The sequence below is a fragment of the Balaenoptera physalus genome (genome assembly GCF_965194825.1).
Source record: "Balaenoptera physalus genome assembly, chromosome: 13".
Classification (NCBI taxonomy): Eukaryota; Metazoa; Chordata; class Mammalia; order Artiodactyla; family Balaenopteridae; genus Balaenoptera; species Balaenoptera physalus.
The window spans coordinates 48,325,320-48,338,670 of record NC_138892.1 but is presented as its reverse complement, the minus strand read 5'-3'; the positions used below and the strand labels follow the sequence as shown (position 1 = coordinate 48,338,670).

Sequence of the window (13,351 nt, the reverse complement as noted above, 5' to 3'; positions counted from 1 at the left end):
TTGTTCACTTGCAGTATTCTTGAACACTTAATGTCACTGTAACCACTTATCTCTAACCTTCTGTGGGAAAGGATTAGATAGACACACTCTTTCAGTTTTGCCAGTATTCTCTGTGTTAAGTTACAGCTTGAATTTTGAGTTGTCTTTCTCTCTTAACTATTCCAGATTTGTTTTTGTGTCTTATTAACCAATTTTGTCTGGTGGGATACATAAAGAATACTACAATGCATGGTATGAATCAAAATACTTGCCAAGCCAGAAGTCTAGCATCCTTTTGGAAATTTATTAATAAAGATGGACTGAAATTCCTAATAAGCCATAAAGGGTTAATTCCATGAATGACTTTATTTTAATAGTGTTATGTATGAGAACTTAAATTGGTTTCTTTTAGATAATTTTAAAATAGGCGGACCTTTGCAAATTAAATTTGAGATTTCTGTGAAGTCTCCCTCACAGAATTATTCTTCTTGTTGCTGAGCAAAATTCTCCAGCTAGTTGTGTGAAATCTAGCTCTAGCCATTTACTTCCTTAGGCTTAATTTTCCTCATCAAAATAACGCAGGGCTTATGTTAGATGATTTCTAGTGTCTTTTTCTGTTTTATGACTTTTGTATCTTACATCTAATAATTTTTTGCAAATTATCTTTCATGTAGTGCTCACATGGTCTTCTGAAGAAGCCATGGGTAGCTGTTGTAGCTGTCCAGATAAAGACACTGTCCCAGATAACCATCGGAACAAGTTTAAGGTCAGTAAAAACTGGTTGAGATGTAGCTCTCACTGTCTATCTGGATGCTCTTCTTTTACTTCACTTAATTAACATGTCTTATTATTTCCTCACTTTTGTCTTCAGACCCTTTTATTTTCCTTTCTGTCCATTCTGCCTTTTCTTGTTTTAACAAATGATGACAACATTTTCTTACTGACAGTGTGAAATCCTCTTTTCCTTTTCCTTTGGTCTTCCATATCCAGTTAGAGCCACACAATTCTGATAATACTGTCTTTTTTTTTTTAACTTGGAAGACATTTACATTTATTTTTACCTTTCGACATCACCAATCATGGATATGAGTGCCTAAATCTTGTCTCTCCGTCAGGAAAACATAGCACTAATGAGTGACTGTTACATCCTCTGAAGAACTCAATCTTTGGTCACAGGGATAAGAGGCCCTGGATTTGGTCCCATCAGCCCTCTTTGAAATGACCTACTGATAATATTGTCTTTAAAATGCCACTTTATAGGTGCCTCTTCAGTCCCGTCACCAGCTTCCAGTCATTGTTTAATGCCTGGACAATTTCATGACTGAACTCTATCTTCAGTCACCTCTGTGATCCATCCTGCAGTTGACATCAAATTAATCTTCCTCCTTCATCATTCTAAAACTTCAGTGGTGTTCTGTTACTTAGATGCTAAGTGCTCCATTCCTTACTCATCCACAGTCATTAATCTCTCATATTCTGACTTCATTCTGCTGTAAATCATAGCCTCTGGATCACACAAACCTAAGTGTAAGTCACAACCCTCTTGCTTCATAGCTTTGTTACCTTTGGCAGGTTACATTATCACTAAGTCTTTGTTCATTTGTGTGCAGTGGAGAAAATAGTATTACCTGCAGTTTAGGATCGGTATTAAATGACAAAAACACAAGTAAAGCACTTTGCCCAACCCAGGGGTATAGTAAATTCTCCCTAAGTGTTATCTGTTCCTTATAGTCTCTGGCCATTTTCTGAAACTGAGCAGTGCAAAGGCTTCCCTTACATGAACTCAATGCCAGTCCTGTCCTGATCTCTCTGAAACATAAATTCTTTGTCTCTGCTGTAGCACTGCATCTTCAGGATGTGCCCCCTAACTCCTGACCCACCAGTTCTCCCTCTTAACTTTATTTCCTGTCTAAATTTAATTATACCCAAGGCCCAGCTAAAGTCCCTCCTCTTCTTATGTGAAGGCTTCTCCAACAACCCTCAGCCACAGTTCCTGCATTTTGCAGCCTCTTGCACTCATTTGTTAGTTAAGCATTTACAGTTTTGTGGTGGTGTTCGTGTTTGTATATCTTATCTCCTCAGTGGGAATGTGTGTTCTTTGGGGATATGAACTGGGTATTAACACTGCTACATAGTCCATGCCCTAAACACACAATTGGTTGTTGAATGAACTAACAAAGGAACCATAACTGAACCAATAAGCAATAGTACATTTTCCTGACAAATTAGTGAAATATGTGCATAACTGTCAAGCGGGAGCATTAAGTTAGCACTAATTAAACTTTCTTTTTTAGGTCATTAATGTGGATGATGATGGGAATGAGTTAGGTTCTGGCATAATGGAACTTACAGACACGGAACTGATTTTATACACTCGCAAACGTGACTCGGTAAAATGGCACTACCTCTGCCTCCGACGCTATGGCTATGATTCGAATCTCTTTTCTTTTGAAAGTGGTCGAAGGTGTCAAACTGGACAAGGTAGGTAGAGCCTTTATTTTTTTTCTCCAAACATTATCATATTTGAAATATCATTCTATAATTCAGTTGTTCTATATGTAATGTTTAATGTTTTATCCAGAATAAAAAAATTCTCAAATAAGTGGATTATTTAAAAAAGAGGCATAGTACACTATGTATTCATTTATCAAGCATTTATTAAGCATGTTTTCTATGTCCAGAATTTTGGCTCATATTAACTTTAAGATTTGCAGTAAGTAAATGATTAGTCCCAGTAAATTGCCTATGTGTCTTTACTGTTATAACTCAGGGGAAAGAACCTAAACTTTGGAGTCAAACAGAACGTAGTTTTATTTTTTGCTACCTACTTCTTGAAAGTCCTTGGGCAAGTTGCATGACCTCTGTCACATCAAATTTCTTCTGTATCAGAGGGCAGCGGTAATCCAATAACTAAACAAGGTAATGGTTGTAAACCACAGAGCAAGGGCCTGTCAAGTGGTAAAGAATTCCCTTGGTAATGGTAAGTTGGGCTCCCCCTGCTGTTAAAAAGCAGACTAGAGTAAGTTTGCAAATCTTGTTTTTGTCTTCCTTATTTTGAGCCATCACCCATGGACAAATGAAAATTATTCTGTGAACTTTCTTTTGGGTTTATGTTTTGAAACAGGGAATATAATTAATTTATCAGACATTTATTTTAAAGGATTTTCTTGCTATTGGTGCATGGAATGCTTACTTGACAAGTTTGTTCTTCGACAGGTGCTCCTGTGTCTTTTTTAAAGATGCGGTGACCATTTTTTTCTTCTGGTTTGTATTTGTAGGAATCTTTGCCTTTAAGTGTGCTCGTGCAGAAGAATTATTTAATATGTTGCAAGAGATTATGCAGAATAATAGTATAAATGTAGTGGAGGAGCCAGTTGTTGAAAGGAATAATCATCAGACAGAATTGGAAGTCCCCAGAACACCTCGAACACCTACAAGTAAGTGTCCATTTTCCTTCTTCTAATATAAACTATAGATTATGGTTATTTAATCTATAAATTGTTAGGAATTACCATTGGCTAACGTAAGTATAGTGGTTGTGAGTTTTAAAAAACTGTTAGCTATAATTATAAACATTTTTAATATTTTAAATATGAAAATATTAAATGTTTCATATTATTTAAAATGTGAGTGGAAAGTTAGAGTGGAGGGGGTACGCTGTTTTGCTCTGGTTTCTCATATGTCTTGCCAGAAACACCTTCCTTAAACCTCTCAGTGCTGATTGTATTCTCATTCATTTTTATTCTCTGTGCCCTACCCCTGTATCCTTTCTTAAACCGATAAACAAACAAAAACTCAGCTCCAGGGTTTGCTGCTCAGAACTTACCTAATGGATATCCCCGATACCCCTCATTTGGAGACGCTTCATCCCATCCTTCAAGCAGACATCCTTCTGTGGGAAGTGCACGCCTGCCTTCAGTAGGTGAAGAGTCTACACATCCCTTGCTTGTGGCTGAGGAACAAGTAAGCATGTCCTACTGTCTAACATATTGTGTGAGGTTAGAGTGTTATTGTGCTAACACTTGAAGGTTTTAGTTTGAATTTTAGCTGTCACTATTTGTATATGACTTTTGTAGTGAAGACTCAGAGGAAATAGCATGTATTGGATGACATATACACAAATATATATAGGTGTTGAGGGAAACTCAGCATTACAGTAAGTTTGTGGGTTCACAGGAGAGGTGCATCTATAGATAAAGACGAACATAACCAATGGCCAGTTCTGTTACAATAACCTCCAATGAAAGCTTTTTATGTTACAGCTTTTATAGTTAGTGGACACTAGCAATGAGGCAGATTTTGTTGTCAGTGTTTTAACAGAGCACTTTAATATTCCCGACTCTTCTATTTTCATTTTAGGAATGAAGTTATCTGGTTGAACATTGTCTATGTATTACTTAGTTATACTTATCTTTTGTCAACAATATGGTTGTTTATCATTAAGAAATTTTTACTGTTTTGAAATCCATTTGTTTGTGTTCTTTACTTGTTAAATGAGTTCTTATTTACTATAATTAAATTTCCCTTAGTTTTGAATTTTATTTTTGAGTTTTTCAAATTTTATGTATAGACTTCTGAACATTTTTATATTGTCCCCCCTGCAAAATACCACAAACTTTTCTAAGTAGCAATAATTTCCTGGTATCTATTTTACAGAACTCTTATTGAATCTAGTAGGGTCTATCTCCTTATATAGTCAGATCATCTATAAATTATGATAAATTTCTCTCTTCCTTTTTAATACTTGTTATTTCTGATTTCTATATCAGATTTTAATGCATTGATGAGAATTTTAGAACAACATCAAAGTAATAATCCCCATTTGTTCCTGATTTTTTATTTTTTTTACAGAATGCTTATCATGTTTCACCATCACATGTATTTTGAAGTAGTTATTCTTTTATCAAGCTAGGAAGACATTTCTACATTTCTCCCACTTCCCCCCAACCTTTTTGTTGGTAAAAAAACAGGTACAAAATCTTTGAAGTAAGAATATACTTAGAAAGTTAATAAAATTAATTGATATAGTCAGGCAAATTCTTTTGTTCTTTTTTTTTTTTTAAAGCAAGTTACTGATTCACTTTCCTATTTTGTTTTAGGTACATACCTATGTCAACACTACAGGTGTACAAGAAGAACGGAAAAACCGCACAAGTGTGCATGTCCCATTGGAGGCGAGGGTTTCTAATGCTGAAAGCAACACACCAAAAGAAGAACCAAGTAATATTGAGGACAGGGACCCTCAGATTCTTCTTGAACCTGAAGGAGTCAAGTTTGTCTTAGGACCAACCCCAGTTCAAAAGCAATTAATGGAAAAAGAGAAACTGGAACAACTTGGAAGAGATCAAGTCAGCGGAAGTGGCGCGAATAACACGGAATGGGACACTGGCTATGACAGTGATGAACGAAGAGATGCGCCCTCTGTTAACAAACTGGTGTATGAAAATCTAAATGGGCTATCTCTCCCCAGTGCCTCAGGGCTCAGGAGAAGTCGTCTGCCGTCCACCAGTACCTCAGATACCCAGAATATCAACAACTCAGCTCAGAGAAGAACTGCATTGTTAAACTACGAAAATCTACCATCTTTGCCTCCTGTTTGGGAAGCCCGCAAGCTAAGTAGGGATGAAGATGACAATTTAGGACCAAAGACCCCATCTCTAAATGGCTACCATAATAATCTTGATCCAATGCATAACTATGTAAATACAGAGAATGTAACAGTGCCGGCAAGTGCTCACAAAATAGAATATTCGAGGCGTCGGGACTGTACACCAACAGTCTTTAACTTTGATATCAGACGCCCAAGTTTAGAACACAGGCAGCTCAATTACATACAGGTTGACTTGGAAGGTGGCAGTGACTCTGACAACCCTCAGACTCCAAAAACGCCTACCACTCCCCTTCCACAGACCCCTACCAGACGCACAGAGCTGTATGCTGTGATAGACATCGAGAGAACTGCTGCTATGTCAAATCTGCAGAAAGCACTGCCACGCGACGATGGTACATCTAGGAAAACTAGACACAATAGTACTGATCTGCCCATGTGAGCCCGGAAACCATTACATTGTTTGCACCTTTGTGAAGTTTTAAAAAATGAAGATGCAAGTGCTTCATTTTTATTTCTAAACACTAACTCCTTTTATAGACTGATAAAAAATTTTTTTTCTGACTATTTCATGTGCTTCTTTAAAGGGAATTAAAATGTAGAGCAGGTACTCATAAAAGAACACTAATTTCATTCTATACTACTCATTACTGTACAGCAGCATTCCCATTTTCACAGTGCCTATTTAAAATGAGAATTGAAGTGAGTGACATGCTGGTCAATTTTTATTAAGATTCTGGACTCATGCATATCATTCACGTCTAAGTCGTGGTTGGCATTTAAAGCATATTATAAAGCCTCTTGATAATGTGCATTGCTAACAGATAACTCTAGGCTTTGAAAGTACTCTTTGTAGATTTACTATTCATGGTATGTGACCTCCAGCATGTAACATGAGGAATCCTTTATTTCATTAATTGTAGGCTTTTTGACTTGAGCCAGGACATATGTATGGAAATAGAAGTACCACACCTCCTATGTACCAGTCAGTTCCTTAGCCTTCAGCATTTCTAGAAGGAGCCCTATGTTCGTGAACATGGTTTGCTGTTGGTGTGTTGAAAGGCAAGAAAGAGACGAGATTTTATGTTTACTCATCTCATGGTGTCATTTGAAAGGCGTGCCCAGATATCTTAGTCAGAATTATACATAGGCTCAAGAATCAGTCTCAGGTCACTTTGTCCAAAAACATTTGAAAATCTGAACCGTGATCTCTTGAAAGTTTCTGTCCTACAGATTATTAACAGTAACATTGTTTTCTGGAGGCATTTGTGCCATTAGATTGCCATTTACCTTCAAGTTTTTCCTTTGGTGTTTGGGATGTCTAATTTTGTTGCTTCATGTCTTTTTCAGTTTAGGATGTTTGAGTTTGTAAATAGTTTTGAAATTGGATTATGTGTTCATTGTTGTTTAGTTTGCATTTTTGTCAAATTGTGGTTTTGAAGGTTCATTTGGAACTTACTGTTATTCTATAACAGGGTTGCCCTTGTCCAGTATTTATTTATATGCCGTTTACTTTTCAAGTTGATAAAAGCATTCTCACAATTTTAAATTTCACTTGTGTTCATAGGTGATCTCTTAAGCAGCTGAGAAGAAAAAAAAAAAAGGAAGCTACTTTTAACATGCAAATTTCCCTAAAGGTACTGTGTTTTCTCTGTGGGCACTCTCCCAGCACTTTAGCAGTGATTCCCTCAGTCACACGGCTGCAATTGTACTTTGCCCACTGTAGTGCTCCTCAGCTCTGCTGTCTTTCACTCGTAGCTGGATCTTGGATTATCCCTTGATTTTAATAGAATGTTAAGATTGTTGCCAGCATAGCAGGTACAGTGGAAGTCTTATAGCAATGACATTGTGTCATAATTTAGGATTGAAAATGAATTGAAGTTTATATAAACTGATGAGAGTCCATATGTCTAGCTCTTGGAAAATCAAGAATTTTCCAGTTTCCCAAATCCTAGAGAAGACAAGAGAAGGTAGAGTGGAAAGAAGGTTGGATAACCTTGCAAAATATGTCGCTGTCTCCTCTAAATATGAGGAAGTTTGAGATTTTGGTCTGGATCTACCAGATGTAACTAAGGTTAATTTAGCATGAAAAAGTTTCAGTCATATAGCATCCAATCTGTTCCATAAATGACCTAATTATAGGACAGTGAATGGATTAGCAAAATAATAGGGTGGGACCGTTATAAAGAAAATAAATTATTAAAGATGTCTTTATCATTTTTAGTGCCACTGGTTTATGTGCATAGCAGAATTTTCTTTCTTTTCTGTGAATTTGGTGCTTACCAAAGTGTTCCCTGTTCTCTAAAAAGAGAGCAGTGGTATAGGTATGCAGTTTCCATTTTAATGTATTGTTCCATTTATGCTTTATTCTGAGTAGATTGCTAATTGTGCCAAATTTATGTGATGATTTTTGTAATGTGGAATAAGAGTTATGATGGAACCAGTGCACATGGTTTTCTCCGAAACAAGCAGTCAAGACAGAACGTTAACCTCCAAACAAAAGGGCTGACCTATTTACTCATTTTGGAGGTTGGATACTTTCTTTTCTTACTTTTCCTCAGCCTTTTCATTTTTCCTTCCAGATTCTGATTAGTTTTTATATTTTTTAAGCAACTATAATATAACCATTGCAGTTTATTCTTTCAATACTGTGTGCTTTGAAAATGAAAATGGGACCAATTTGTCTGTTAAGAATTTGATTTTTAGGTACTACGAGTATTAGGGAAGATGTATACAACTGGTATGAATTTCTAGATGTCTCTGGAAATCACCTGCGTTCCTATTTAATTAAAAATAACGTAGAACACTATTTGTCCTCTGCAGTAGTCTAGTAATGGGCATTAAGCTCTGTCCTGGAAGAATTGTACCAATTACTAGGTGCATTTTAGAACGAGATATTTTATTGGGATATAATTGTGGCCATATGTTTCAGATTTTCTGAGACAGACCTAATTTTAGATATTCTGTTCTGTTGATAGATCATGTGATCCCACTTTTTGGTTTTGGAAATATAATCATTGATCATATGCTTTCCCCCTAATAGAATCCTGTTTTATCCATGTAGATCGTAACAGCTTTTATCCCAGACCAGGGCTGGAAACTGATGTGGGTATTACATGTGTTTTTTCTTAGTGTGTTTTATTTCCCAGGTTCATCTTCCTTTCAAAATGAAAATATGGTGCCTTCCCTCCCTCCAGGAAGATTGGCAAATAGTTCCTTTTATTTACTGCTGCTGTGGAGTGATGAGATATGCACTTTACTTTTGAAGACTCAGCAAAAAGCTTTTCACTTCTCAGTATATCCAGAATAGATCACATTTTGGACTTAAGAAAATTTGCCAAGCAGTCTTTGTTTTTACAGATATTAATGTTGACCCCACAGTTCAGTGTTGTGAGTCAAGCTAGTGTTTGTGTATCCCCCCCCCACCAAAAAAAATCTGTGGCGCAAAGTATAAAAATGTACCTCAATAATGTTCTATTAAAAATGGGACAGGGGCCTTATGTTTTCATAATTTCCCAATAATGTGCCACCATATTTTTGCCTCAAGGTAAAGGTTTTAACAAGCTAAAAAATACATCCCATTTCCTCTTGTGCTGTTCCTAACCCATAATGTCCAAGTGTTTTGTGCAATGTGTAGTGTGTGTGTATAAATATATATATGTATATTTGTATATACATATATATATATATATATATATATCTCCTTGAAACAGACATACCATCAGAGACAACATTCAGAAGTAACTGATGTATTGGCCTCTCTTTCTAATCTCTGATATGTGAGGTATATGGTACTAAATTACCTTTTCCCTTATGTTTGCCAAATTTGAATAAAGGCATTGGTACAAAATCACAGAATGTATAGAAAATGTTTTTGGCTTGAAAAATTAACAAATATTTTATGACATACCACAATATACTCTGCCCAAACCAGCACCCTATCTTTCCTGTTCTTTACGTCCCTTTTCCCCATCCCTACGTCCTCTTTTTTTTTTTTTTTTTTTTTTTGGTGTAACACAATTCTTTTGTAGCATCATTACAATTGCAGTTCTATGACAATTGGACAATAATAGCATGGAAACGGACTGGTATTAATAGTACAGTAGTCACCAGTGTGCCACATTTGCATTGGTAAATGCAAAATACACATTTTATAAAGGACAAATTTTGTGTTATGTTTTTATTTTCATTACATTGTATAATATTGTAAGATTATGTATGTCCTAATTTGCATTATAAATGTTTTTTTCCTACATAAAGGCATAAATATAGCAACTTTGTATAAAGGTAGCTTATTAGATTTTTAATTTTGTCTTTTATAAAAAATTGTCTAACAGTGGGACTACCATTGCCAAATTGTATATGAAATATGAATTTTACCCCCTATAGTTAATTTCGTTTATAAGCATTCCATATTTCTCTAATAAAAGACATAAGTGATACTGTACTATGCATAAATTGTATTTTAATGCTGTTTCATATCAGCATTTTAAATTTTGGTTTGCATTTTTAATATCGGCAAAATTTACCACTGTTGATTAAACCTTGTATATGTAACAACATCTTTTGCCCTCTAGCCCTCCCCACCCTTGTTCTCTATTTCTCCCTGTCAGTGCCAACTTCATACGTTTTGTAGCATGGCAATAAAATATAACTTTTACACTGAGGCCAAGTGTGGCTTTTTGGAGGATGTGGACATGGGATGATTACCCTCTAGTTGTTTTTTGCATATGACTTTTTGCCACATAAGCCATGTTTCCAGGCATGAGGAAGTTATCGCGTATATGATGTGAACGTGCTTTTAAGGACAAGTGTGAATGTGCTTTTAAGCTTAATTTTTGTCCTAACAAATAAGAACTAATTTTTTATTTTTGGAAAAGTCAGTTCTTGAAGTACAATCAAACCTTTATTAACTGGAGTACTTAAAGAATAAGCTAATAATTGAATTTAGTTCAACAAGGGCTAAGCAACACATTTTAAAAATCCTTCTTTATTGTAGAGTATTAGCATACCATCCTAAAAATTATATATAAAATATGGTTTAATTTTAGATGATTTAGCTTCTTGCAATGACTTACTGTTGTCATTCTGGCATAAATCTCCATGACGAGGTACTCAAGTTGATACTGGAAGCTGAGCTGACTATACACTAACCTTAAGCATTCGTGAAAAACTGCTTTGTTGAATAAAATCTGATCGGAGTTCTTATGGTTACTTTCCCCCTTATTGCCTAAAGTAGATTGCAATAAAACCCCAATAAAAGTTTGGTTGGATACCTATTTAAAGTTTCACTGTATTTATACTTCACACATTTCTTGAAACTTTATGATAAGAGGTTTTATTCCTTAGTCTCATATCACTGCCTCCATTTTCAAAGTTCAAAGTGAAATGAAATTTTACGTATTTGACAGACTCTCACAGTTTTTATCTTCTTGGTCATTCAAACTAGTAGTACTCAGGGCTGGGACTTCAGACCTGTTTTTTGTCACTGAGTGGCACTGCAAAGCCTATTTCGGTATAGCTCAAGATGGAGTTTATTTAAACAGTAAAGGGAATAGACAAGTCCACAAATGATCGGGTGCTTACTATGTACCAGAGACCATGGAACACAGAAATTGGTTAAGATGTGACAGAGACCACATCTTGCAAAACTTAGGTGTTTGTTCTCAGAAATTAAAACCTTTTTTTGGATTATTTCTGTATTTTTCCTTTGAGCTCCTTTGAAGACAGTAACTATTCACATATTCTTATTTAATGAATGAGCACAAACTAGGTCCTATGCTAGTAATAAAGATAGTAATTCTTGTTCTCAAAAGAATTTGTAGTTTAGAACAGCCCTTCTAACTGAGGGCAGTGCCCTTCCTCCCCCCAGAGGACTAAGCCCTAAGATATAAATTAGGTATAAGGAATTACCATCTTTGTGATACCTCTAGAATAGTAGTAGCTATAAACTTAGGAGAATTGAAAAAAATTATTCCAATTCTTAAGACATGATGTGATAAAGGCACATACAAAGGAAGGGCATCTAACTCAACCTGAGAATGGAGATTTTTGAGAAGGGCTTACAGGAGGTAATCCCTGAGGTGTCTGATGAGGGCAGGAGGGGAGAGGATATCTTAGGGAGAAGAAATACCATGTGCAAAGGCACAGAGGTGTAGAAAGATCACGATGTTCAGTGGTGGCAAAAGGTTCCATATGCCTGGAGCATAGGATGCAAAGGCAGTCTGGGGGGATAGAGAAGGGAGAAATGAGAGACATCACATAGGTATAGAATGTGAAGGAGTTTTTGTTCTACTCTAAATGAGGTGAGACAATTTGAAGGGTTTAAACATTGGAGAAATAACATTTTATAAAGATGACTCTGACATCAATATAGAGGAGAAAATAGAGGACATGGCATTTTAATAAGGCAGGGAGACTAAAATGGAAGCAAAATTGGATAAATGCTTTTTGAAAGGCATTGTTAAAGGAGTGTTTAGGTTATCTGTTGCTGTGCAACAAGCCACCTAAAAACTTAGTGGCTTCAAACAAATCATTTTGTTATTTCTCACATTGCTATAGATCACAGTAGGCAGGCTTATGGAACCCACCCCAAATTACAAAACTAATACATGGAAGAGTTGAAATCCAAACCCACGCAGTCTGGTTCCTGAAGCTGAGTGTTTAGCCTCTGGCATACAAGGGTGACACCAAATGACTCAGGAAAGGAGGAAAAGTCAAAAACACACGCAATGGAGAAAGGACAAATTGCTGGGAGTCCCCTCATAGGGGGCTCCTCCTGGCTGTCTCTGGCCTCTGCTCCACAGGTGGCAGAGCCTGCCTCCCAGTTCCCATCCAAGAGCCCCTGGCTATGCTTCTCCTCCCCACCGCCGCTCCAAAGACCAGCAGGGAGGGGGCGCTGGCTTCTCCAACACCCATAGTCTCAGACTTGCCTGCCAGAGGACATAATATTTCCACATATGTGATTTTGCCCACAATAAAAACAGCTGTTTTCAATATTGTGCAGGTATCTTAGCGCCTTATTATTGTGATTTCTCATTCCACTGTGCGACTTGAGATCTGCTGGTTGAGGTACATTTCCTGAAAGAAGAGCAAGTTTTCCCGCAAAGAACACAAAACTCTTGGTAGATTTATAATAATTTGTCCAATCTGAACACCCCTTTTCATGATGGACCCTGCAAATAGTGTAAACTGGGGTCAGCAAACTTTGTCCGTAAAGGATCAGATAGTAAATATTTTAGGCTTTATGGGCTATAGAGTCTGTCACAACTACTCAACTCTTCCATTGTATAACTCTGTATTGTATTGCCCAGTATAAAAATGAGTTTGCTTGTGTTACAACCAAGCTTCATGGATGTCAAAATATAAATTTCATATAATTTGAATGTATCACAAAAGTTTTTATGTTTTCAATCACTTAAAAATATAAAAATCATTCTTAACTCTCTGGCCATACAAAATCAGGTGGCAGGTTGGATTTGGCGCCTCATGGTTTGTCAATCCCTGGTGTAAACTAACCCTCTTAGCATATATCTGAAGGGTAGAACAATTAAAAATTGAAAATATCAGGACTTCCCTGGTGGTCCAGTGGCTAGGACTCTGCCCTCCCAATGCAGGGGGCCCGGGTTTGATCCCTGGTCAGGGAACTAGAGCCCACATGCCGCAACTAAGAGTTCTCATGCTGCAACTAAGAGTTTGCATGCTCCAACTAAAGATCCCACATGTGGCAACGAAGATCCCGCATGCTGCAACTAAGACCAGGAG

At 36.6% G+C, this 13,351-nt stretch overlaps 1 protein-coding gene across 15 annotated transcripts in view; it reads left to right on the top strand.

Annotated features, from left to right (window-relative positions):
- FRS2 (fibroblast growth factor receptor substrate 2) overlaps positions 1-10,254 on the top strand; it is a 117,408-nt gene extending 107,154 nt beyond the window's left edge. For all 15 annotated transcript variants that reach the window (XM_082422795.1, XM_082422802.1, XM_082422806.1 and 12 more), the window contains 5 exons: positions 654-745; positions 2,274-2,460; positions 3,258-3,416; positions 3,779-3,942; positions 5,079-10,254. In XM_082422795.1, coding sequence (XP_082278921.1) covers positions 654-745; positions 2,274-2,460; positions 3,258-3,416; positions 3,779-3,942; positions 5,079-6,029 — 1,553 coding nt within the window. In that variant the 3' untranslated portion in view covers positions 6,030-10,254. The remainder of the gene's footprint in view (positions 1-653; positions 746-2,273; positions 2,461-3,257; positions 3,417-3,778; positions 3,943-5,078) is intronic.
- The last annotated feature ends 3,097 nt before the right edge of the window (positions 10,255-13,351 follow it).